Source organism: Gigantopelta aegis, chromosome 10 (assembly GCF_016097555.1).
Source record: "Gigantopelta aegis isolate Gae_Host chromosome 10, Gae_host_genome, whole genome shotgun sequence".
NCBI lineage: Eukaryota > Metazoa > Mollusca > Gastropoda > Neomphalida > Peltospiridae > Gigantopelta > Gigantopelta aegis.
In genome coordinates this window covers 36,699,613-36,726,656 of record NC_054708.1, presented here as the reverse complement: position 1 = coordinate 36,726,656, position 27,044 = coordinate 36,699,613, and the positions used below count along the sequence as shown (strand labels likewise).

The following is a 27,044-nucleotide window of genomic DNA, read 5'->3' as shown; positions in this document are numbered from 1 at the left end:
TCTAAATAGCTCTGTTTCAGGAAAACCAAGAATGGAACATTCCAAGTGGATCATTATTAATTGCTTTGTACTCTTAGAATTGCTGTCACAAAACCCAGCGTTTGGTCAAGTAAGTAAGTAAATGTTTGCAATATTTCGTTAATAAATGTTAGTGGTTAGTAGAAATGAAGGCGTATTTTTATGCATTTGTTTTTAAGTAATGCAAAATCTCTACACGTGACAGTTAAAATCACAGAGTGTTACTAGCAGCCATGCTGTCACATACGTATAATAGTAAACCTATTGTGTAGTTGGGTTTTTTTTTAAAAAGTATTCTAGAAAGTTGCAGTCGTTAACATTAAAGATAGATGATTTTCGTTATATGAAAACAAATATTTAGTTCGCAATATTACATACGCATATGAATCTAATGGATATGCTAATCCTGTTTTGGTATGTTTAATAAAAAATAATTAACGTACAGTGTGTGCCTAACGATGTTTTAATTCATACATGTACATGTTAAATAACAAAATGCTGCCGATTCCAACCACCATCTAGAATTTGATTTTTGTTTTTATTTTTCTGACGATTGATTTAGATATATTATTATCGGTATATATAGATCTGGGACGTAGCATTTCAAACGTCGTAGCATTTCTCTGATGTGTACTCGAATGGTTCAACAGGTTAGCATTATTGCACCGAGCTGCTGGATTTGCCAGTGCAAAGTGAGTGACGTACATGGGCACTGTGTGTGGAATGATCGTTACAGATGCCTTTCAGTGTCTGCGCTTAACTTTTTTTTTGAGTTGGCATCCGGGCAAGTGGTGACAGTACTTTCACTTGCCCGGTTCTATTTTCACTTGCCCGAATAATACTTTTATATATTTATTAATTATTGATTTAAAAAAAAAAAAAAATCGGTCGCCAGACGGGCAACCTTACTGTGGGTTTTCAGTCGCCCGTCGTCGTTTTCAGTCGCCAGGGGCGATCGGGCGACCGTTAAGTTCGAACCCTGCCGTTTGAAGATCACCTCTTCTTCCTCAAACACAGCGTTACCTTAGTCCAGTAATTGGCGAAAAGGTAAAGCAATGTGAAACAATAACGCTATGTATAGTTTTATAAAGTGTCGTCTAAAATTGTGTAAATAAATGAATTGCTGTTCTCTATCGTACAGACATACTGAAGGACTGTATCACAACCTGCTTGTTTGAAGACGACGGCTACTACCCGGACTGCGAGCACTGTGACCACTACATCCGGTGTTACGCCGGCCGCACCTTCAGCAGACCGTGTGCAAATGGAACCAAGTGGAATAAAGAAGTAGGAGCGTGTACGCACAAAGATAAGGACGACCCATGTGGGTAAGTAAATATATGTATAGGCACTAAATTAAAACATAAAAAAGAGATTAGACGTATACTAAATGAATTTATTACCCATATGGTTAAAAAATGTCTTGGTACATATCAAAGTGATACGTCCTACTTGGCGTTACGCCATATGGGACGTAACACTTCGACGTCATCGATTGGCGCACTACAATCTTACAGGAACGGAAACAAAACGAGTTGAGTGATATAAATTAAGATTGATTATGGCTAATAAATAGGATGTTAAACTCGCTACCATTTTGTATCATGTTTATGTCCCTCGTGAAATAATTTTCTTTTTCACTCGCTAAAGTTTGTGACAATTCAAACATTATTTCATTCATGACATAAACATGATACGATATGGAAGATCGTTTAATATCCTATAAATACTAAAAGATTTTATCCGCCAAAATGTTCAAAGTGGATGGCAAGGGTTTCTGGTAAATGTTTGAGTCAAATACAGTGTATTCATGTTCATTCAGTATGATACATCTGTACATCCTACCCCTGCACGTGCTGTAACCTCACCGTGGTGCAGGGGTGTAACATTCTCTTTGAGAATGGCCAATACAGCACAAATCCCCTTGTTTTCTTCGAGATACAATTGAAATTGTGAGTAAAAGTCAGTATCTATCTGTGATATTTGTATTTTTGCACAGTTCTTTACACTGTTTTTATTTAAATCTTGAATTTTTATATTGATGTTGATCATGACTTTATTTGTTTGCATTACCGTAGTTTGACACCCAATAGCCGATGTATTTTTCGTGCTGGGGTGTCGTTAAACATTCATTCATTCATTCATTCTGTACATCCTTTTGGCATATGTACTTACATTATTAAGCATAGTCCGTACAGATCAAACAAAACCCAAGTCAGTAAACTTTACAGAGGCTAAAGGTAACATTACTCGTGAGTTGCGGTTGCCTTCACCCCTTATCAAAATAGAGATTTAATATATACAATTAAATGTTAATTTGTTAAAATTTAAAAAAAGGTTTATATTGAATTTGTTTATTTTTAAGCGAGATGGTGTGTGTTTACAACTGAATAATATAGTATTCGCATTATATTAGTGTTAGCATTATTCATTATAAACTTACTCCAATTAATCGGTGTCTTTTTTACGCAAAACAAAGTATATTTGTGATTATAAGTACAATTTCAAACTTCTGAAGAGGTTTTTTTCACTGATATTACTGATTATAACAAGGGCGTCCATTACCTAAACGGCATGGCGTGGAGCTCAGAGGCATGGTACTTGCCTAAGGCTTGATGTTGGGGGTTTTAGTCTATTGGAAACATATTTTATTGCATATATTACATGCTCGACCCGTCGGTTCCTCGTCCTAACCAATCCGTGACGACGAGTTTATCGAATGTTGTGGTATGTCCTGTCCTGTCACTTGGAGGAGATTCACGTAGGTGTTGGCTGTCCCTTTTTCGCATTCAGTCTCTAGGCCATTTGTCCAAGCAGTCAAATGTTAGATACAATAACATGCTTCCTTAAATTATGCCGAGAGTGTTAATCAAATATTTGTTTCTTTTCATTTTATTAGTTTCAAAAATAAATTGCATAGGAATTTGCTTTTAATGTAACATTTGATAATGTATAACATTGGGACATTTAATTGTAACTCTAATGTAAACCTGCAAAAAAGTCAAGCATCCGATGAAAAAGTTAATCAAAATCTGGATTCGTATATTGCAGAATACAGAAAAAGCCATTTGGAATCAATGTGGAGTCTGGCAAACTCGTAGAAAGAGATAAAAGTTACTTTTCCAAAAAATGTATGAAGGAATTTTTTTTTTAATCTGCAAACGGTTATGAAAACCCCCATAACAGTATGTCCGGTTACTGAATTAAAAACAAAATTCAAGTTCAAGGATATCTTAGTCTCTGCTAGACTACCAGCCGCCCAATAAATCGTATTTGGTTAATAAACAAAACATAATCACTAGCTAAACGAATTAAAAACAAAACTGACCGAAAAACGATTATATTTTGAATATCACAACGGTCAATTTAAAATTCAATTTTGAATCCTTGGGGCCAAATTGGAAAATAATAACTTTTTGGTTGTAAAAGATTTCCGAGCAATACTTACATACATTTTATCCCTTGTTTCAGCGCGTTAATATCTGTGTATAGTCTAGTCAAACCCGACATGTATACATGTATATAGATATTCATACATCTATACACACTTGCCAGTACCAGATCCAATATCATGTACGTTAGCGGCCGACGACTTTGTTTGTAAGTACCACGTTTGTCATCGGCTAACTGAACATTATATTTAGGATGTCTCTGTGACCGAGCGGTTATCGTGGTGGTCTGGCGATTCGATGCCTAAGGTTCGATTCCCAGCAACGGCATGCGACAATTTGTGAGGCCAAAAAGGATTTTATCCCTTGTGCCAGTGCGTTAATATCTATGTGTGTACTAATCCAACCCGGCAAACATACAATAAAGAAAGAAATGTTTTATTTAACGACGCACTCAACACATTTTATTTACGGGTATATGGCGTCAAACATATGGTTACGGACCACACAGATTTTGAGAGGAAACCCGCTGTCGCCACTACATGGGCTACTCTTTCCGATAACCAGTGATCCATAACTGGTTCCACAAAGGCCATGGTTTGTGCTATCCTGCCTGTGGGAAGCGCAAATAAAAGATCCCTTGCTGCTAATCGAAAAGAGTAGCTCATGTAGTGGCGACAGCGGGTTTCCTCTCAAAATCTGTGTGGCCCGTAACCATATGTCTGACGCCATATAATCATAAATAAAATGTGTTGAGTGCGTCGTTAACTAAAACATTTCTTTCTTTCTTATTAATCGACATAGAATTATATTACCCTTTCATGAATTAGGACACTGATTTCTCTGCCATAGATTTGGGGCTAGCGCACAGGTTTTAAAACTATATGGTCAAAATAGCAACGGTCGCTCCCCCCCCCCCCCCCCCCCGGTGTATAATTTAAACCGTAAATAAAATGTGTCGAGTGCGTCGTTAAATAAAACATTTCTTTCTTTTTTATGAAAGCGCTGAAGATAGTGCCGAGGTAGAGAGCCCAACGTCACCGACAAGTGTAACATCTAGAACATCTGGGACGTCACCGACAAGTGTAACATCTAGAACATCTGGGACGTCACCGACAAGTGTAACATCTAGAACATCTGGGACGTCACTGACAAGCCTAATATCTAGAACCAGCCCAACGTCATTAACAAGTGCAACATCTGCAACCCGCCCGACGTCATTAACAGGTGTAACATCTGCAACGTCACTGACAAGTTCAACATCTGGAACCAGCCCAACATCATTAACAAGCGCAACATCTGCAACATCATTAACAAGCGCAACATCTGCAACCAGTCCAACGTCATTAACAAGCGCAACATCATTAACAAGCGCAACATCTGTAACTAGTCCAACGTCATTAACAAGCGCAACATCTCCAACCAGTCCAGTGTCATTAACAAGCGCAACATCTGCAACATCATTGACAAGCGCAACATCTGCAACATCATTGACAAGTGCAACATCTGCAACATCATTAACAAGCGCAACATCTGCAACCAGTCCAACGTCATTAACAAGCGCAACATCTGCAACCAATCCAACGTCATTAACTAGCGCAACATCTGCAACCAGTCCAACGTCATTAACTAGCGCAACATCTGCAACCAGTCCAACGTCATTAACAAGCGCAACATCTGCAACCAGTCCAACGTCATTAACAAGCGCAACATCTGCAACGTCATTAACCAGCGCAACATCTGCAACCAGTCCAACGTCATTAACAAGCGCAACATCTGCAACCAGTCCAACGTCATTAACTAGCGCAACATCTGCAACCAGTCCAACGTCATTAACTAGCGCAACATCTGCAACCAGTCCAACGTCATTAACAAGCGCAACATCTGCAACCAGTCCAACGTCATTAACAAGCGCAGCATCTGCAACCAGTCCAACGTCATTAACAAGCGCAACATCTGCAACCAGTCCAACGTCATTAACTAGCGCAACATCTGCAACTAGTCCAACGTCATTAACAAGCGCAACATCTGCAACGTCATTAACAAGCGCAACATCTGCAACCAGTCCAAAGTCATTAACAAGCGCAACATCTGCAACCAGTCCAACGTCATTAACAAGCGCAACATCTGCAACCAGTCCAACGTCATTAACAAGCGCAACATCTGCAAACAGTCCAACGTCATTAACCAGCGCAACATCTGCAACCAGTCCAACGTCATTAACTAGCGCAACATCTGCAACCAGTCCAACGTCATTAACAAGCGCAACATCTGCAACGTCACTAACAAGTGCAACATCTGCAACCAGTCCAACGTCATTAACAAGCGCAACATCTGTAACGTCACTAACAAGCGCAACATCTGCAACCAGTCCAACGTCATTAACAAGCGCAACATCTGCAACATCATTAACAAGCGCAACATCTCCAACCAGTCCAACTTCGTTAACAAGCGCAACATCTGCAAGAAGTCCAACATCACCAATAGGTGAGGACGAGGTAACGGGAGGAACAAGGATGTGAATTATTAGTATTGTTGTTTTTATTAGGTCACCTGGGCCGTAAACGTTTCACATTATGGACTTCTTCTTCAACCATCTTCACCAATTCCCAAACACATTTTGTCAGGAAACTTCCTTAGCACATGGAAGAACACATTTGTGAATTTGGTCGTTCTGACCACCCCCCCCCCCCACCCCCCCCTCCCCTCGGGGTTTCAGGGGTGGATCCAAAAGAGGAAAATTAAACCAATTTTTAAAATAGCTTCACAAACTACTTGACCAATTCCTACCAAATTGGATCAGAGAGAAACAAATTTTTACATTTGGTCATTTTGACCTCCCCCCTCCCCCCTCGGCTTGAGGCGTTGGGCCTAAAAGGGGAAAATTAATCATTTTAATAAATCTTCTCTACTTCCACAAATGCTATAACTAAATAGTCTTCATATATTTAAAGATCAATAGATGGTGTATTTAATGTGTGAATGTCATTAATATCAGGTCACCGGCCTCGGTGGCGTTGTGGTAGGTAATGGGTTCGGATCCCAGTCGAGGCATGGGATATTTAATCCAGATACCGTCTCCAAACCCTGAGTGAGTGCTCCGCAAGGCTTAATGGGTAGGTATAAACCACTTGCACCGACCAGTGATCCATAACTGGTTCAACAAAGGCCATGGTTTGTGCTATCCTGCCTGTGGGTAGCGCAAATAAAAGATCCCTTGCTGCTAATCGGAAAGAGTAGCCCATGTAGTGGCGACAGCGGGTTTCCTCTCAAAATCTGTGTGGTCCTTAACCATATGTCTGACGCCATATAACCGTAAATAAAATGTGTTGAGTGCGTCTTTAAATAAAACATTTCTCTTTTTTTTTTAATATCAGGGGTGGGGGCTGGGCGAGGTTTACCAGGTACATAAAGAAATGCATTTAAACTTATTTTTAAGACCATTTCCAGGAAGCTTCCTTGACCATGCGCAAACAAAATTGTGAAGCTGGTCGTTGTAAACCACCCCATCCCAAAAGGGAGGGGGGGGTAGACATTTTTTAAAACCTCTTCTCCCAAGAATGCCAAGCATTGACACATGCAGGTAAATTTGTGAATTTAATCATTCTGTATGTATGTATGTATGTGTGCATGCATGTATGTATGTCTACATGTGTGTGTGTGCGCGCGTGTGCTGTGTTGTGTTGTGTGTGTGTGTCTACGTGTGTGTGTGTGTGTGTGTGTGTGTGTGTGTGTGTGTGTCTATATGCAGCGTTTAAATGCTTATTTATGTCTCACTATGTTATCAGTATCTACTTCGAATTTCTGCATCCGGAAATGTATGGCTGAAATGGCAGGAGTGTTTGCCAACTGTGATGACTGCAAAGTGTTTCACATGTGCAGCAGTGGAATTATTATGAACTTTACATGCGGTGATGGGAAACTCTTCGACGCTAACGACAAGCGGTGCATGAACGAGTCTCTGGCAACCTGTGGGTATGTGTAGTACTAAGTTGCGTCTACATGTGGCTTAATAATCCATTACCATAGCAACACGTTAACTGGAGCATCTCCTCTTCTGTGACGTGGACAGTGAGTTTGGGTGCTGAGAATTAGACATAAGGCCCGATTTCTCCAACCAAGTACAAATTAAACATCTTTTAGTCCATCGGATGTGACCTCTTAAAAAGTCTTATTTATACAGGATTTCCATTTCAGCAACTCGCTCCAAATATCTTAAAGCTACATTTAGAGAGACAAGTATAATACCAGTTAGTCACGCATTGCACGTGCACCATTTTAAACAACAATAGAATTCCTGTCATACAGCTACCCTATTCTCGATTACCATTGTTATTTTATTATCTTGTTGAACAGTGTATATATATATATATATATATATATATATATATATATATATATATATATATATATATATATATATATATATATATATATATAAAAATTTCAATGCATACTATTTCACAATCAACCCCTTAAATAATTCATTAATAGCTGAACTAACAAAAGTTTTATAATGAAAAATCTATTTAGTATCCGTAATTTCATCGAACATGGGGAAAACCCGACATACAATATTCATACATATGTGGAATATACATATACATACATAGTACGCGCGCGCGCGCGCTCACACACACACACACACACACACACACACACACACACCTAATTTAATCCGTCTTAAAAGGTTAGTCCTTTTAAAATGTTTAAATGGATGTAATATTTTAATTTATTTTTAATATCATGTTAGATGTGTTTAAAAGTTAAGACTTCATTGGTGAATTCGGGTCATATTATAACAAACTTTGACATAAACAATTTGAATGTATTATGTTTAACCTACTACCGCTATATGATATCATTAAACGTATCAATTGATATTATGATGTGCTGAGCTTGTAACTTTAATGTGGAATAATTATGGGTTTTTTATTTTGCAGTTCTGTTGTCCAGACAAGTGTGCAAACACGTATGTATTATTATTTTCCATTAGTTTAACATACGCCTAACGTGTACAGGTTTTAAAATTTAACTGAGACCACACAGAAAACCAAAATGTTCCAAAACTGTTTTCAAAATCAGTTATATATGGTTAAGAGGAATTACATTTTTGTGGAAGTCCTGATGGCCGAGGATTAAGAATGCGATGTTTTAAATGCAGTCGGTGTAGTAGGTTCGAATTTTGCCAAGTGACACTTTGGTGGGGGTTTTGGGTAGTTGATTTTTTGTTTGGTTTTTGTTTGTTTGTTTGTTTGTTTGTTTGTTTTGTAGTTTTTTTGTAGTTTTTTTGTTTTGTTTGTTGTTGTTTTTTGGGGTTTTTTTTTTTGGGGGGGGGGGGGGGGTAATATTATATACAAAGACTATATATTAAAAAAAAGTCCTGGTTTTATGCCGTGGAGAATGTTCGAGGAGGCGTGGTTTCATGGCAAGCTAATTCATGAGTGCATTCTCCAACGTAATCCATTATTAAATTTTGTTTTAACATTCGTGGTGACTGCTAAAGAAACCCTTTGGATTAAACCTGAACGATTCGCCAAGTAAATCATCGGCAGTGGATTGCTGATATTAAAAAAAATAGGAAATGTTTTTATTTAACGACGCACTCAACATATTTTATTTACGGCTATATGGCGTCGGACATATGGTTAAGGACCACAGATATAATGAGAGTGGAAACCCGCTATCGCTAGTTGATGGCCTACTCTTTTCGATTAGCAGCAAGGGATCTTTTATATGCACCATCCCACAGACAGGGTAGTACATACCACAACCTTTGGTATACCAGTCTTGGTGCACTGGCTGGAACGAGAATTGCTGATATTAAGTGTGTTGCACGTGCTAACATGTAATCTCTGATTTTCGATTAGGTTCCGACATTAATCATCGGCTATTGGATGTCAAACATTTAGTAATTCTGACTCGTAGTCAACAGAGGAAACCCAGTTACATTTTCCTAATGCAGAAAGGGATCTTTTATATGCACTTTCCCACGGACAGAAAAGCACTTACAACGGCCTTTGACCAGTTGTGGAATGAATGAATGTTGTTCTTGTTTACAATATACAAATTCTGTTAGTAGAGGATTCAAATCCTTGACCTAAACGCACGAAAAGTTCAAATTGCATTGTTTCACAGGTGTTGATTTTAAAATAATAATCTACACCTAGAATAATAGTGTAACGTCACAGGAATAGATTAATTACTTTTATGTCATCCATTTTTGAAATGTTATTAACAGTGGTAAACTCGTTAACTAGCAGAATGACAGTGACGTGACGTCATTAAGGATAAATATAGCACTGCCATACACAGTGATGTATAGAGAATAATAAACGAGTTTCCGTGTGAGACAGTTTATATGTTTATCGTGATGTGCGATTAAAACACACGAGTATAGCATTTTATTTACTACACCGTACATCAATATTTTTTTTTAGCACATAATGATTTCCAAAATAACTAAACAAGACATGAAAATGCACAGATTAAATACCGGGAAAATGACGTCACATTGTGGTCAATTTCATTTAGCTATTTATCAATGAAACTTTGCATTCCTAAGCTAAATATCTATCAATGAAGATTACACAAACGATATTACAAACATATTCAAGGCTAAACAAAATTATTAAAATATATATTTTGTTAAATTATGCTGCTAACATTAATTATAAAAATTGACAGCAATATTTTTTTCCGAGATAAAAATATGAATCCAAAGAACTTGTTGCATGAAGATCTATGCGGAGTTGTACTGTGTTACACAGTCGATCACCTGATCAGAGGTCATGTCCTCTCAAAAGACGTATTCCACAATGTGATGAGACAATAAATATCACATGGGTATCTCTTTCACCGCGGTGTACTAAACAGAGAATACTACATTGATGAGCGGCCGTTAGATACTGTTTATCTTATAACGAGTTGTTTAAAAACGTATTCACCAAGCAAAAGATAAATGATATCTAACGGACACGAATGTAGTATTCTATGTCTTACATGTCTTCAGAAAACAGTTTTAGAATAATTTTAAACACCTTTTCCAACTAACAGCTATGTACGGCCCTAGCGCTTATAGTTAACTTGTACGTCACAGACAAGTCAATTTCTGGTTAACTTGTACGTCACAGATTTCTTTTCATTGGATGGTTTGACACTGGTGACCTGGTCATCATCTAGGAGCAGCCAGCCGTATGTCTTTAAAATGTTATCGCACGTATGTGTGTTAACACTATATGTGTTATCAAAAATAACGAATAAACAAATTCTTACACACCCGTTGGTGAGAACACCATGCATTATTTTTGGTTACACATTGTGGTTAACAGTTAACAATTTCAAGATATACGACTGGCTGCTCCTAGGTGATGACCAGGTCACCAATGTCATGCATCCAATGAAAACCTATACGATGGAAATCGATTAGACTGTGACATCCATGTGTCTGTGACGCGTAAGTTAGCTACATGTGCAACGGCTGTAAATAACTTTTAGTCGAAAAAGATGTTAAAAGTTTCTTAAAACCTGGTTTTTGAGGATACGTAAGAAATAGAATTATACATTCATGTACGTTAGATACTATTTATCTCACAACTCATTGTATGAAAACGTATCAAACTCGCTTTCGCTCGTTAGATACATTTCAAAACGGTGTCTGACGGCCACTCATGTATTATTCTCTATATACCGTCCGTCCATATAGGCTATAGCCATAGTCTACTTTTAGTTTTCAAAACATTTTTTAAATACAATGTTTGTTTGTGTCAACGTTGCAAAAAAACAAAAAACAATTGTGTAATGAAAGGAGACTGATATATTTCCATGTTAGTCCTAAACGGGCGGCAATCACAGGACTGTCATTTTGGCTTCGTATTCAATAAAGTATCACATGTCTTAGTGTAATTTGTATGACGTTTGACAGGCAGGACATTTTGTGACATCACAATCAGTATATACAGATATGTGGGAATAATGACCCCACCAATCCTCCACCCCGACCCTAGCTCCACCCACATCCACGATGGAATTTTTGATAGAAAATAATGTTATTTGTATGATTTGTGTTTTAAAGAACATCGCGATCACGATAATGAAGCTGTTTTTAAAAGAAAAGTGCTCAAACGATTTATGGTGGAATTTTTATGAATTAGTATTTATGTGTCCGTGAGATATTTCAAGCTCTGACTGTAAAATAATTTCATCGGTATATTTTTTATATATCATATTGATTTACTCACCCAGCATTACTATCTGTGCAAAAAATGCAAAAATGTGTAATGACCTTTAGATACCTGTATTCAACTGTAAATTTAATAGTAAATGTTTAGACAGGTCACATTTGTCTTTAGTTTTAATATCGAAGATATGTTTTTGTGGGCATGCTGGATTTCATTTAAGCAAATTAACAATTTCTTTTCTTTATTGTATTATAGAAAAGTTTAAATGTCATATGTTTAATGGATATAAAGCTTAATTGATCTGACTAAACACAGAAAAAACATCATAGTGATTCATACACCTATTCACTTTATGGCCTGTGGATCAAAAGTTTGTCCGGTGACCTGTGATGTTTTTGGACATTTCAGTAAAACAAGGATATTTTTTTTTAATATGTTGAAAGTTCAAGACGGTGTAAATAGAGAAAAATACATGAGTGGCCGTTAGAATACCATTTATTTTACGAGTTGTTTTAAAATGTATCTAACGAGCGAAAGCGAGTTTGATACGTTTTTCAACAATCAGTTGTAAGATAATGGTATCTAACGGACACGAATGTATTATTCTATTTCTTACATATCCTCAAAAACCAGGTTTTTAAGCAAATTTAAAAATATTTTTCGACGAAACGTTAGTTACAGCCCTTGCACTTGTAGTTAACTTATGCGTCACAGATTGTCAGGTTAACTATACGTCACAGTGTATTCAATGTCGATCGTGCTGTTTTTTTCATTGGGTGTATGACATTGGTGATCTGGTCATCACCTAGGATCAGCCAGTTGTATGTCTTAAAATTGTTAACACACGTACATGTGTAAACAAGTATGTGTTATCAAAAATAACGAATGATGTTCTCACCAATGGAAGTGTAACAATGACTTTTACATTTTGACCAAATAGTAAGATTTGCCAATAACTACCCATCTGCTCATGTATTTCCAGACTTCAGTAAGATTTGCCAATAACTACCCATCTGCTCATGTATTTCCAGACTTCAGTAAGATTTGCCAATAACTACCCATCTGCTCATGTATTTCCAGACTTCAGTAATATTTGCCAATAACTACCCATCTGCTCATGTATTTCCAGACTTCAAGTGCATAAACAGTTGTGACGACAAGGATGACGGCTTCTATGACCACTGCAACGACTGTGACAAGTTCATCCTGTGTTCCAACCACAACGTCACTATTCATTCCTGTCCGTCGGAACAGCACTTCAACCTGAAGTACTTAGCCTGCCTACCAGAATGTGTAGGCGACGAATGCAATTAAACCACTCGCGTTTTAGAAGATAATCTCAAAACAACGTGTCGCATAAAGATACTTTTGCTTTTAATTTTTACTTCACTATGTATTCGCTAACATTTAAAACTACTATCTGAATTACTATTTGCAAAGTAAAAAATGTTGTTGTCCTATTGTGTATCATCATTCACAGAAATAAATAGGCTATGATGAAGTCGACATATTTGTGAAATAGCTTACACGAAACATATCGTCATCGATGCAACACACATTTCTAGTACCAGCAGTGTACCCATCCAACTCAATGTTGTTAGTATAGGTAAGGCCCAAATAAAGTCGGTCTCTGGTTAGAACAAAGGTCCAGAATTGATGCAACGATGCAGTTTTATTTAAAGCATGGATCACACAGAAATGATGGGTATATTTAGTTTTTGTACATCCTCCTTATCTGCCTTGGTCCATCCTAAATAGCCATGGTTCCCCATCCTTTGCCTTGGTACCCTACATATTGTTCTAAACAGTAGGACGGGGGGCGGGGTTCTGTACATCCCACAGGTTACTCCTACAAAAATCGACCAGAGACCAGAAATTTATTTTTATTTATTATTATTATTATCTTTTTTGTTTTTTTGCCTAAGGAATCTGCATCCTGGTACCGTCTTCCACCCACAACCAGTGCGTACACGTGCGGCGTTTGGTTTTATTTAGTTTTCTTTTTATTTCTTTTTATTTATTTCTTTATTTTGAAATCATTGGAATAACATTCAGTATACAAGGGGGCGGGATGTAGACCAGTTGTAAAGCTCTCGCCAGAGGCTCGCTCGGGCTAGGATCGACTCCCGTCGGTGGACCCATTGGGTTATGTCTCGTTCTAACCAGTGCTCAACAACAAAGGCCATGGCATGTATTATCCTGTCTGCAAGATGATGCATATAAAAGATCCCTTGCGACGTAACCCATTGCTTGACGGCAGCAGGTTTCCTCGGTCACTATCTGTGTGGTCTTTAACCATATATCCAACGCCATAATTATTTAACTGTAATTAAAATGTGTTTTGATTGCGTCGTTAAATAAAACATTCCTTCACTCCTGCCTTCAGTACAGTAGTTCACATGCGCCCGGTGTGCGTGTGTGTGTGCGTGTGCGGTGTGCGTGTTTTATATGGCATTAGGTGCGTTTTTCAAAATCAATCATGTAGCGAATTGTACCGCACAAGATAATGAAAAACATTTCTCTCTCTCTCTCTCTCTCTCTCTCTCTCTCTCTCTCTCTCTCTCTCTCTCTCTCTCTCTCTCTCTCTCTCTCTCTCTCAATTAATTTTTTTTAAGTTTTCACATAATTTTTATGTACTAGTAAACAGAATTTTTTTGAAACCTGCCGCATGCACGTGATTGGTGCAATACTATAAAATGCCGCATGGTTTCGTTGTTGACGCACTCCACACATCATGTGTATGTGAACACGACTTAAACAGCGCGCATTTTCACTCGTCGAAGGTTGATTAATGGCTCGATTGGGAAGTGTAAGGCTTCTGTAATGATTTTGTTTTCTCATTCACTACTAGCCATTAACCCGTGTGTATCCAGGACAGCGCGCTTCAATCTTAATTCGACATAAGCACGAACATGTAGTTAAAATGAATGAAATTAATGAACAGTACATTATGAGTAATTGTAATATATTATTTATTTAATGGTTACACCTGACAAAATTGGTATTTTAGAATGACACTTCTTTGAACTTTGAAGTTGTACTCCAGTTGTGAAAGTCTCATATATAGGCTTAATCATGTTGCTTTAGGAGTTACCTTCGTGTCGGGTAGTCGAGCTGTACTAGAAACATCTACAGCTTGATTTGGACCATGTTCATGTTTAATTGCAGGTGCGTTATTCTGCGTTTCGTTCGTTTTAGAACTGCTTTCCTTTAAACCTCCAGCAGCTTTTAACAGTATTGTATTCAAACTGTGTGGCTTGCCAGTGTGTAGTGTGGTGGATTTGTGCTGTGGGATCTGCTCTTCCTCGTCTGTCACATGGACACTTGCATCAGTGGATGAATAGTAATGTGCAGCAGGTTTAGATTCAGTGACATGTCCTTGTCCTATTGAAGTATTCTCTTTGTTCGCGGATCCACTTTGCTTTCCCATTTTCTCCTGATGTCTTGCACCAACATCACCACCTTTATGACCGTCACCCACTACATCTACATCTTTGTTCGCGGATCCACTTTGCTTTCCCATTTTCTCTTGATGTCTTGCATCAACATCACCACCTTTATGACCGTCACCCACTACATCTACATCTTTGTTCGCGGATCCACTTTGCTTTCCCATTTTCTCTTGATGTTTTGCACCAGCATCACCACCTTTATGATCATCACCCACTCCATCTACATCTTTCTTGCTCTTTCCAGTGGGGTCCGGTGTCGCCTGTTCGGGCAGTTTTGGGTTTTCTGGCTGGGTTTCTCTGACTGACTGTGTAGTATCAGTTTCTGTCGTGTCCTGTTCCTTTGGCAGTGTGTTATAATTGGACGGTTCGGTTACTAGTTCTATTTCATCGACAGGCTGATGTTCGTGCTGTGGGCTTTTATCATTCACCTCAAGCGCTTTTCTCTGCCCTGGTCTTTCGCCTTTCACCACAGACTGATCTTCGTGCTCTGGGTTTTCTCCATGCACCTTAGACTGGTCTTCGTGTTGTAGGCTGACAACACTGGGGCTGAAGTCAGGCCCAGGTAAGCTACTGTGCTTGCTCAGCTTACTAATACGTTCCTTTAACTCCAAATTTTCTAGTCTTAGAGAGTTCGCCTGTTCCATAGTTTCCTCCAGCTTCGTCTTCTCCTGAGCGATTTGTATTTCGAAGGCTTGTACGATTTCCTTGTGGGCCACCAGTCTTTCTTCACCTTTCTCTAGATATTCTTCGTGTAGGTTTTGTAAATATTCGTTCTGAAAATAACAAACTGACATTGTAATTATTATGCCAGAGGGTAATTACTGTTATCATTACTGTATTATTTTCTTAACCCTAACCCTAAACTTAACCTATTTTCTTTCTGGGGGAGCCATCCCCCCAACCCCAACCCCTGTTGACTGTGGTTGCATTCAATTCCATAGCGACATACCCAAAAATGTCTTTCTCGCAGAAAACTGGTAGTTTATAGTATGCTTTAGATTGTTACTATGGTTTGCTGTAGTTGTTTGTGTTTTATTTTACTGTTAATATATAGAGTATTTCGTCTAATGTTTGCACCCCTATTCTTGGAAGACAGCCCAAATAACTCAGGTATGTGCCTGAATCACACATGGTATATAAACAGGGAAATAAAGTTAAAATGAAAGACTTCTCATCAAAGATGTAACTGTCCAATTATTATTATTATAGCGTACACGTTTAAACAAATTAGTGTATAATAAAACACTATGTAAGCCTCTTATCTGCATTTTGCATATTCGTTCGATTATTACGAATATATATATATACTCTTCAAAAAGGTAGGGAAACTCTAATAAGAATTAAGTATATTATAGGTATATTAGCTGTGGGGAATGGTTATATGATAATAGTGAATTAATTGGTCAAACATTACAACCGGTAGTTCAGTATTACAGTAGGTTTTATGACCACCGAAGATCTTGAAGAACGATTGGGGTCAGAAGTGAAATTTGAAAGTTGACGTTTTTTATCAGTAAATCGCAAATTCAAACAATAAAAATTACTAAAAACAAAACAATAACAACTGTATGATCAACAGAATGAAAAAGATTGACAGAAATAATGTTCCACAGTGATTAATGGACCTTCCTTTAAATTGACAAAATCGAGAATGACACCTCACGCACGTGTACAGGGCAACTGCGTGATGCAGTGCAAACTATGGAATGTTTTTCGGTGTGTTGATAAACAGACCAGAACGTTCTTTACTAGGATGTCTGTGGTTAAAACGTATGTTCGGTCTAATAGTTGATATTAACATTAATATTTTAGGTTCCCCTACATTTTTTGAAGAGAGTGTGTATATATATATATATATATATATATATATATATATATATATATATATATATATATATATATTATTGTTGAAAACCCGTCACAAGTGTTCATCACACAAAGAACATCGTGGTGAATATGATGGTATGATTGTTACACTTGCTCATCACCGAGGCTACCATAAATAACGTACCCTTTCCAATAAGCGTTCATTTTGAAGTTGGTAGGTTTGCAGCTTAACAAGAAGACGCTCTACCTCATGAATAATGTTGCAGGACCAGTTACTTGTAGTATCCTGTAAAACAACAAAAATTAAAACAACCAACAAAACAAATAATATGAAGAAGAAGAAGAAGAAAGGAGAAGCAAAGCATTAAACCAAAATATTTCATTAATTGTATATCAGCTATTTCATCTGTTATTAAAACACTATGTATGAGAATATCGAACGGTAAACATACAAATACATCCATCCATTCATCCGTACATACATATTAGTCACATCTTCGTGGATTTGCTGGGTTGTCTTATATCTTTTAGATAATATATAGAGGCTATTTCATGGATTTTTTTAACACGACTTTTATGTCAACGAGTGATATGTGAAAACCATATTTTCACGAATTGTGAAGCAGTGAATGAAAATATGGTTTTCACACATCACGAGTTCGGAAAACCACCATGAAATGGTCTAGTTATTATTTGCATCTTTCCTAATTTTTGACAATATCTTTCGCTTATCCTATCAAAAACACGTACCGCCATGATATATTTCTTCCAATGGAACTTCCCCAGAAAATTTACTTGACCATAGACTTTTTAAAAGAAATTTGAATAAACATTATCTTTATTTAATTATTAAATTAACATTTATTTAATAATACTGCTGTGCAGACATACCTGACAAAGCGATCCTAAAAAAACAAGCAAAAAAACAACAACAACAACAAAAAACACAAAAGCAAAACTAATCGAACGCCGTTAAATTTTAACTTACACTCAATGACAGGATATTGTGTCATCGATATTTAACTTCGTATTCAATTTGTTTTAGATATTTTTTTTATCGTAATTGCACTTCAAATCCTTTTTTCTGGGTACAGTTGTCTAAATTATATTTTTGTGGGGGTTTTCAAATACGATCAGTTTAAAGTTTGTTTTTGTTTAACGACACCACTAGAGCACCTTGATTTATTAATCATCGGCTATTGGATGTCAAACATTTGGTAATGTTCTTAGAGAGGAAACCCGTTACATTTTCCATTAGTAGCAAGGGATCTTTTATATGCACCATCCCACAGGCAGGATAGCACATACCACAGCCTTTGATATACCAGTCATGGTGCATTGGCTGGAATGAGAAATAGCCCAATACGCCCATCGACGGAGATCGATCCCAGACCGACCGCGCATCAAGCGGACGCTTTACCACTGGGCTACGTCCCGCCCCAACAAATACGATCAGATGCATTGGTAATCATCAGATTTAAAGACGAAGAAACGAGACAAAAGGAGATAATGTAATAATTAACTTTATTAAAAACAAGTAAATACGATTTCTATATTTTCACTGTTGCTAAAACACAGTGAAAATATGACTTTTCACCCGATATCACTTGTATGGTTTCTGTAGATGTATATATTACATTGCTATATAGAGAGGATACTCCCCCGAGTGTCTTGTGATATCATAATTTATCAGCAGGAGTTGATTATAGATAATAATTAGTTAATGACGTCGGATATCTGCTTTATCCTGTGAAGGTAAGAATAGGAAAATCCGCGAGGCAAGGGGAATTTCTAATTCGGCCTGAACAGGATAAAGCAGATATCCGACGTCATTAACTAGTTATTATCAAAGATAACAATTCAAAATATTGTGTTTATGTGTTTATTGGCTGAATTGGCCACGGCTTAATTTAAGGTTACCACCCGAAAATAAGGCAATTGGGCAACACAAATATAAATAAATGGACACAAATAGATAAATAGATAAATTGAGCAACAGTGTACACTGGAACCAGATATACACATGTCGAAAATATGAAAATAAATCATCAATGAAAATATAGCAAAATCCAATTCAAATAAAATCCAAATAAATAAATAAACGGTACTGTTGTTGAGCGAGAAACTGCCGGTTCATTATATAGTAAATATGATTAAACACTCATCCTCTTAATATAAAATTTTTAAAATATTCATCAAAATATAAACAACAATAATTGTCCATAGTGAATATCAAAAATAAAATTATATTTTATTGATTATTTTATCCTACCAAACTATATTTAATTATCATTTTGTTAATATCCATCCTGGTTGGAGATCCGTTTGGTATGTAAGTATAATAAACCATTCGAGAAAATATAATATAATTTGTTCACGGAACAGACAATATTCTTCACAATGGTTATGTGTTGCTGTTTTCATATATTGACGTCTTTTGTTTTAGAAAATGTGCATAACAAAAAAAACCAAACGTAAATGATTGGCACAAACACATTTAGTGGATGCTGGAACGGGTCTGTTAGTTTAAAGGTTAAACCTATTTTTGGTTGAACACTAAAACGATACAATTTTATATAAATGTGTGTAAGATTTAGCATCTTAAGAAATGACCAATTGTTTAATACTTCTGAAGCTTGCTTTCTAACAGCCTCTTACACCTGAATTCACAGCGTTAAATAGTTTATTATTATATAAGCATTTATTCAATTGTAAAGAAAAAAAAAAAGAAAAAAAATCTAATTCAGACTGTCACAGACATCAAATGTATAACAGTGGTCGTTAAAGCGCTCTACTAGTAGAGAACATGTTACCGTAACAACAGACTCCGGATAGTCTCTTTAAAGGAAATGTTCTTTGAATGAATTGATTAAAATAACACATAGTAAAAGAGAAAACATGTTTAGCCATTATGAGAACAAAATCCAAATAATTTGCTAATTTTCAGTGAAACAACACATTTGATAAACTACTCTGGTGAATTCCTATCAATACGTGTATCATGATGAGTGGTATATTAATATATAAACTCGGTGTGAAATCTTAAAAACAGCTTCAACTTACACATCGACAGGAAGGTACGTGTGATACAAGCACAAGAACGACCAGGCTGGCAAAACAAAAAGACATGACTTCTCGGTGAAATACTCAGTCCGTATGTTCTCATACTGTTGTTTAAGATGATCTTATATATCAACAGAAGGTATAGTTTCAATAAGGTATAGTATTCACTTGACTTCATTGAAAAAAGGCGGGACAAAATTAACATCACGTGAAATCACCAGAATGCTATTGGTTTTTTTGCAGAATGCTAGTATACGTAAAACATAAAAAGGTATTTTGCTTACATTTATATAAATCTATAACATAACTTATATAATGTATCATATAATATACCATATACGTACTATTCTGTTACTATACCTGGTAAATATCAATCATAATGAGAGACGGGCGTACACAGAACACATCGATTCAGGAGTGAAAACATGTTTAATGTGATATGCAAAATGTCAGACTGTCAGCTGACTGTCGGTACAAAACGTATATAACCCTGGATCAGGAAACGCAATACTGTAATATGAGCAAACAATCAATAAAATCTGTTCTCAGACACTTCAAGACCTTGTCTTGTTAAAGTTACCAGGGTGTCGTTAAACATCCAGTCAATGTTAAAGTTAACACTGTGGCCTTAATAAACGTACGGTAATAACAGTTCTACGCAAAGGCTGTTAACGCCATTTAAATAAAACCGTTTTAAAATATAATTACTATAGGGTCTTTGTACCCAAATACAGATATAATGGTATATGAACTCGGAAGGAAGGAAGGAAATGTTTTATTTAACGACGCACTCAACACATTTTATTTACGGTTATATGGCGTCGAACATATGGTTAAGAAACACAGCTATTGAGATCTGGGAAACCTGCTGTCGCCACTTCATGGGCTACTCTTTTCGATTAGCAGCAAGGGATCTTTCATATGCACCATCCCATTGACAGGATAGCACATACCACGGCCTTTGATGTACCAGTTATAGTGTACTGGCTGGGGCAAGAAATAGCGCAATGGGCCCATCGATGGGGATTGATCCCAAACCGACCGTGCATCAAGCGAACGCTTTACCACTGGACTACGTCCCGCCCCCATATGAACTCGGTGTATCGCTAAAAAGGATTCAACAACAACAACACAATTATAACAAGATTAGCATCTCCCAATAATTTTAATCTACCTAAAAATGGAGATTAACATGGCGTTTAAGACATTTAATTAATGTTTTTATCACCAACAATTATTTTTCTTTTACCCTATATTGGTTTCAATCTCTAGTGTTTATTGCATAACAACAGTATACAAAACAAAAATACATTTACTTATTGGCAATAGATAATATATAGTAACACAAATAATCACTGCCTGAGATATTTTTACTCTGTTAATATTTTCCCCGTCAGTGGGCTATTTCTCATTCCAGCCAGTGCACCACGACTGGTACATCAACGGCCGTGGTATGTGCTATCCTGTCTCTGGGATGGTGCATATAAAAGATCCCTTGTTGCTAATCGAAAAGAGTAGCCCATGAAGTGGCGACAGCGGGTTTCCTCCCTCAATATCTGTGTGGTCCTTAACCATATGTCCGACACCATATAACCGTAAATAAAATGTGTTGAGTGCGTCGTTAAATAAACCATTTCCTTATTTCCGTTAATATTTGCACTTGGGACTTTGACACGGAACTATCTGGTTTGTTAAATGAGTTTCTTTAAACTGGTAGTGAATTCGGTCGGTATATTGACGGCTCTGTGTCACTCCCTTCTGCTGACACGAATCAATGCACTGGTATCTTGAGATGGCGGAGAGTACACGTGAGCAAGGACACGGAGTCACAGAGAAGCCTGTTGTCAACGCTTTAAATGACACTATGCGTTGAATCTTGCACCGAGTGAAAACGACGCGACAGTGACAGCGGTGTTCCATTTGAAGGTTGTTAATAACGTGACACGAGAAATCCAGGATGGATTGAAACATATACAGTGCCATATATTTGGTTAAACTGCCGTGCATACAACAGCAAAAATGTTCAAACATAATTTTTAATTGCTGTACTAATTACCTAATTAGAAGAAAAACACACAGAATGTAGTATTTCATCATAAATCTTGTTCAGAATAGATGTAAATTTGACACGTCAATGGATATTCCAGAGGCCAGTTTCGCAAATTTTAAAAAAGCGTCCCCTCCTCGCCAAAGCAAACTATAATAATGGAACAAAAAGCATTGCTGGACAATTAAGTTGACGACAGTGGTTCAAATCCCGGCAAAGCTGACTCACACTTCCATTCATCTTTCTCATCTATCACCCTCTTGCTATCATTCTCATTATCTTAATATCAAACCTTTCCAAATGCTCCCATGATTTCAATCTGTTTTGAACTTCTCTGTCAGTTTCCTCCGACTCAGTTTTCTGAGATGTCCACACCATCACCTACCTGTCTCAACTTCCTCCACGAGTGCAGTCTATGTGTATTTCCCTGTACCCACCTGACATCCTCGTCCTCTGCCGCTAATAAAGCTGGTCTGACCTACGGCACTAACTAACGACCGCAGGTAATAAGGGTGTATAGTAGGTGGTTACGAGTGCCTCTTAAAAATGCCTCAAGTAACTACTGAACACTCCCAGAAGTGGTCAGACTAAGCCCCCAGCCAAACGCTGATGGGGAATGGCAGGTGTGTGGCATGGCTAGCCACACAAGACAAACCCCTGTCGCGTTTGGAGAGACAAGGACTGGGATGTGGAGGTGGACAGCGAAAGAAGTTAAAAGATCAGAGGAATTGCTAGATCTTGAAAAAATGAGACAAAATTCAAAAGCCAGAAAGAAAATGGGGCAGTGGGATAATAATAATAATAATGTAACCCCCCCCGCCCCCCCCAAACCCCCCCCAAAAAAAAAAAAAAAAAAACAACAACCACAAACAAACAAACAACAACATTTAAAAAAAAAAAAATTAGCCCAATTCTCTTTTCTCTTTTAACTAGCTATCATCTAAGTTTTAAGGTGTTTGGTTACACCCTGTATTTGTAATAATTAAGCAAACGTGTTACCCGTCTGCCAAAACTGTCCACGGAAACAGAAACAAATGTTGTGAAATCGTATAACATTGTCACATACTGATAAATGGGCGGGGTGGGGCGGGGCGGGGCGGGGCGGGGCGGGGCGGGGCGGGGAGGGGCGGGGCGGGTTGGTTTGGGGGACGAAACTATATGTTGTAAATTCCCCTACTCTACATAAATAAAGATGTTGGCACAAAACACATTTGTTATTACATAGTGGAATTATTATAAGACGAGAACGAAGAATAAGACAAAAACGCACTAATAAATAGCGGCCACTTCAAAATTGTCACAAATAGACTTTAAGTGGTGTAGCCCTAAAAACAATTACAGATCTGTATGTATGTATGTATGTATGTATTGATGTATGGATATCTATATATTGTATGTATGTCGAGGTTGACTGTTACATACATAGATATTAACGCACTGGCACAGGGGATAATTAAATCCTTTCTGGCCTCACAAATTATCCCATGCCGTTGCTGGGATTCGAACCTGTGGCACCGAATCGCCCGCAAATTGCGAGACTAACCACGATGCACTCTGAGCTATCGAGGCATCCATAAAAAAAAGATGCTCTTTAACTCAACCACATGCACGGGGCTTACAATCCACGCGGTCGATCCCGCTTATAGGTATGTATGTATGTATTGATGTATGAATATCTATATATTGTATGTATGTCGAGGTTGACTATTACATACATAGATATTAACGCACTGGCGCAGGGGATAATTAAATCCTTTCTGGCCTCAAAAATTGTCCCATGCTGTTGCTGGGACTCGAACCTGTGGCACCGATTCGCCCGCAAATTGCAAGATGTATGTATGTATGTATGTATGTATGTATGTATGTATATATATCATATATGTATGTATGTGTATGTATGTATGTATGTATATGCGCGCAACTAAATGATACATGTATTGGTAAATAGCTATTACAATATATGTTGAGGATTTAAATACAACATAATTCAGTTGTCTTGTCTATATCATCATCATCTCTTTCTGCCAATTAAACTTGTGTAATTTGGTCATTGAAACAATCCTGGCCACGTTCGCTTAAGCAGAACACTGTAAATGCCGGGTTGGAACTATTGCAACAGAACGTGTTCTGCATGGCGATTAACTGTTACATGATCATATTATCGACTTCTTTGAGGTCAGTGAGATATAAGAGGCGGTAGCTGGTATAAGATATTTAGAAGTCGCTTCCCATGACTATCGTTGTGTAGTTTAATTTAATGTTGGTGGATTTGGTTCTAAAGTACCCATCCATGCTACAACCTGAGCATGGGCAACATTTTCACCAAAGAATATATCAGTGGGAGGAAGAGAGGCAAGCTTTAGTGCACAGTCCGTGCTCCGCACAACGTTTGATGACCACATCTTGTGGCGGACGTCTGTCATACACTGACACTGTTACAGGTTATAGCATGCTGCAGTAAACAACCTGGCTTGACTTGTGACATCTGACAGAGGTATACTGATATTGCCTAAATAGTTAATGGTGTGAAAACCAGCCTGTAGCATTTCCACTTACCCTTTCCAACAATAGTGATGCCCCTACATTGTATATTACAGCCACTGTCACCAAGTCCATGAGAAATGCTTTTATCATCATAAAATGTGGTTGTCAAACGTTGGTCAGAGCATGACATGTGCACCAAAGCTTGCCTATCTTCCTCCCACTGGTGAATCCCTCAGTCAAAAGATAAATTATTTGGAACCAAATCCACCAACATTAGATTCAATTGCATATGACTGATCACGAGACGTGACTTCTAAATCACTTAAAACAGATACTGTCCCTGATATACCACTAGCTTCAGATGAGTTGCTAAAATTAATAAGATGTTCATTTGAGACTGAATATTCCTGTAGAACGCAAAATTTATGTGGTTGCATCGGTTCCAACCTGGTATGTAAAGTTTTCAGTGTATGTTTAGGTGGCCAGGTTTATTTCATTGACCAAGAAATGCAACTGATTTGGCAGAAAAAGAGGACAAGTATGTAGAATAATTAGTCGAATATAGGCACAAGACGACTGAAATATATTGTACTTAAATTTATATTGTGGTATAACATAAACACTCAACTATAGTTTAGTAACGCACAGTTTCTAACATATTTATCGTTTGGTTGGACTCGCCGAGACACTAGTTAGTTAAATGTTCACATCGATGAAGTCCGTGGCAATATCTAGAGTATTAATATTTAATATATATTAATTATTTCTACTGCTGCTTCAGATAATTGTTTAACTGAATTCTTTACCATTTCGTTATATAGATATAGCACTTTGTTGATTTTTACATTCCATAGCGGCCATCTTGAATATTATATTAACAATTCCTATTGATTCCTTTAAATTATTATTTCATTGAATTCCTTATTTTTTTAAATATATAAAAAAAAGATAAATATATCTTTTTATTATATCTGATTACAGATATATAGTACTTTGTTGATTTTCAGACCTCTTGGTGGCCATCTTGAATATTTTAAATTGTTCAAGGGTGACAACTCTACATCCACCTAGATATTATTATATATGCCCCAAAGATAAATAAACATAATTTAAAAAAAAACCCAAAGCAAATTTGGGTTAGGCCAAACATTGCCTCTCTGTTGCCAGACTGGTTCCGACGTTATAGTGGCGGCCATCTTGAAGTTATATGATGTTACAATGTCTTGTTTATCTGAGGTAGTTCAAAATGAATTCCATGACCCCTAAAATTCTGCCATAGACATCAACAGTTTCTTTATATGTAATAAAGTATCCGAGTTATGTGTTTTGGCAGCCATCTTGAATATTTCAAAATGCCCAAGGGTGCCAAGTTTGCACCCCTTGAATCTTCAATCAGTACCTTACAAAGATGCAAAAACTACCACCAAGAACACTTGTGGGTACTGAACTGCAAGGTTTGCCCTGGCAAACAAACATACATAGATTTTTGTAAAATGGAAATAAGTCAACTTCGTGCATTTTAGATGATGAATTGTACATGAAACCTGTCGGGGTTTGGGTTTGTTTTCATGCAAATGTAAAGAAAACAAGGATTGAATAGGAATTAAACGTAACATTTGCAAAAAACGTAGGGTCTAAACAATTGAACAGGACTATAACAGTTATGACGCCTTATCTGCAGGTTATGTAACAATTTTGTGGTTTTTGCGTACATTGTTGAGAGCACCATGACAGAAAGATTTTGATGAATTGTATAAACAGTCATATCACCCACTTTTTCCATTATTCTTTTTAGCTTTAGGATACTCTAGAATTTGGGAGCTACCAGTTGAAGTTTTCCGTGAATCGGATTTTTTCTCCAGTTCAGTATCGAAAACAGGCGACCAGTTTAATATTTTGCTTTAAAAACCGCCGTATCCATTGAACTATTGTTAAATTTAACTTCTAAGCCCATTTTTGGTTGGGGTGTGGGAACAAAATTTAGACCCCAGTCCAGTAATGATTCTTTAGATGTTAGACGGATAATGTCACCAGTTAGGTTAACAAAGTTAGTTCCTAATCCTAAATCAGGGTGGACATTACCCTCTCCCGGCCTTAGTTTAACTTCAGGTACATCATCCAACTGCGGTAACGGTTATTGACAGTTGTTTCTGTCCAGTGTTGTCCTGTCCAACCTCAAAATCATATACGGGAAGCGCAGGTATAATTTTGATGTGCCTCGTTGTTTTTACAGCTAAATTTATTTGGCTGAGACAGGTTTTCTGACAAGCCAAAAGTCTGTCCGACAGGTTCAGTTACACAACAAATATTTTTTGACCTATGAAATCGTTTTCGGATTGAGCTGATCATATTTTACAACCGATCTGATGCACTGGTATTATTGTGATCTTTGGAATTTATACCAATGTTCAGAACAATGCTTTCAGGTTGGAACTTGCCCTTGTAATTTCAGGCCATGGTCCGAGATTGGTTGAAATTGACGCCTGGATAACACACTACTTGCACCCCAGGATCTTTTCCAAACTGATTCTAGAGAAATCTGATGAGCCAAAGAGAAGGTTGTGTTTTTCTAAAATTCAGGAAA

General features: G+C 37.3%; 2 protein-coding genes across 2 annotated transcripts; one reads left to right on the top strand and one right to left on the bottom strand.

Moving 5' to 3' along the window:
* The first annotated feature begins 12 nt into the window (after window positions 1-12).
* LOC121384603 lies at window positions 13-13,082 on the top strand. The gene is made up of 6 exons (XM_041515063.1): window positions 13-113; window positions 1,160-1,346; window positions 4,411-4,634; window positions 7,196-7,382; window positions 8,351-8,379; window positions 12,717-13,082. Exons 1-6 carry the CDS (start codon window positions 32-34, stop codon window positions 12,899-12,901), a joined length of 894 nt encoding a protein of 297 aa, XP_041370997.1. The 5' UTR covers window positions 13-31; the 3' UTR covers window positions 12,902-13,082.
* A 1,460-nt stretch (window positions 13,083-14,542) lies between these two features.
* LOC121384442 lies at window positions 14,543-20,039 on the bottom strand. Its single transcript, XM_041514840.1, has 3 exons — window positions 19,930-20,039; window positions 17,051-17,152; window positions 14,543-15,812 (listed from the first exon to the last, which is right to left on the bottom strand). Exons 1-3 carry the CDS (start codon window positions 19,993-19,995, stop codon window positions 14,661-14,663), a joined length of 1,320 nt encoding a protein of 439 aa, XP_041370774.1. The 5' UTR covers window positions 19,996-20,039; the 3' UTR covers window positions 14,543-14,660.
* Between the last annotated feature and the right edge of the window lie 7,005 nt (window positions 20,040-27,044).

Coding starts and splice junctions, on each gene's coding strand:
- LOC121384603 (XM_041515063.1), top strand. CDS start 32: ATGGAACATTCCAAGTGGATCATTATTAATTGCTTTGTACTCTTAGAA. Junction 1,347..4,410: donor GATAAGGACGACCCATGTGG/GTAAGTAAATAT, acceptor TTTTTATGAAAG/CGCTGAAGATAGTGCCGAGG. Junction 8,380..12,716: donor CCAGACAAGTGTGCAAACAC/GTATGTATTATT, acceptor ATGTATTTCCAG/ACTTCAAGTGCATAAACAGT.
- LOC121384442 (XM_041514840.1), bottom strand. CDS start 19,995: ATGTCTTTTTGTTTTGCCAGCCTGGTCGTTCTTGTGCTTGTATCACAC. Junction 17,153..19,929: donor ACGTACCTTCCTGTCGATGT/GTAAGTTGAAGC, acceptor GTTGTTTTACAG/GATACTACAAGTAACTGGTC. Junction 15,813..17,050: donor ATGAACGCTTATTGGAAAGG/GTACGTTATTTA, acceptor TGTTATTTTCAG/AACGAATATTTACAAAACCT.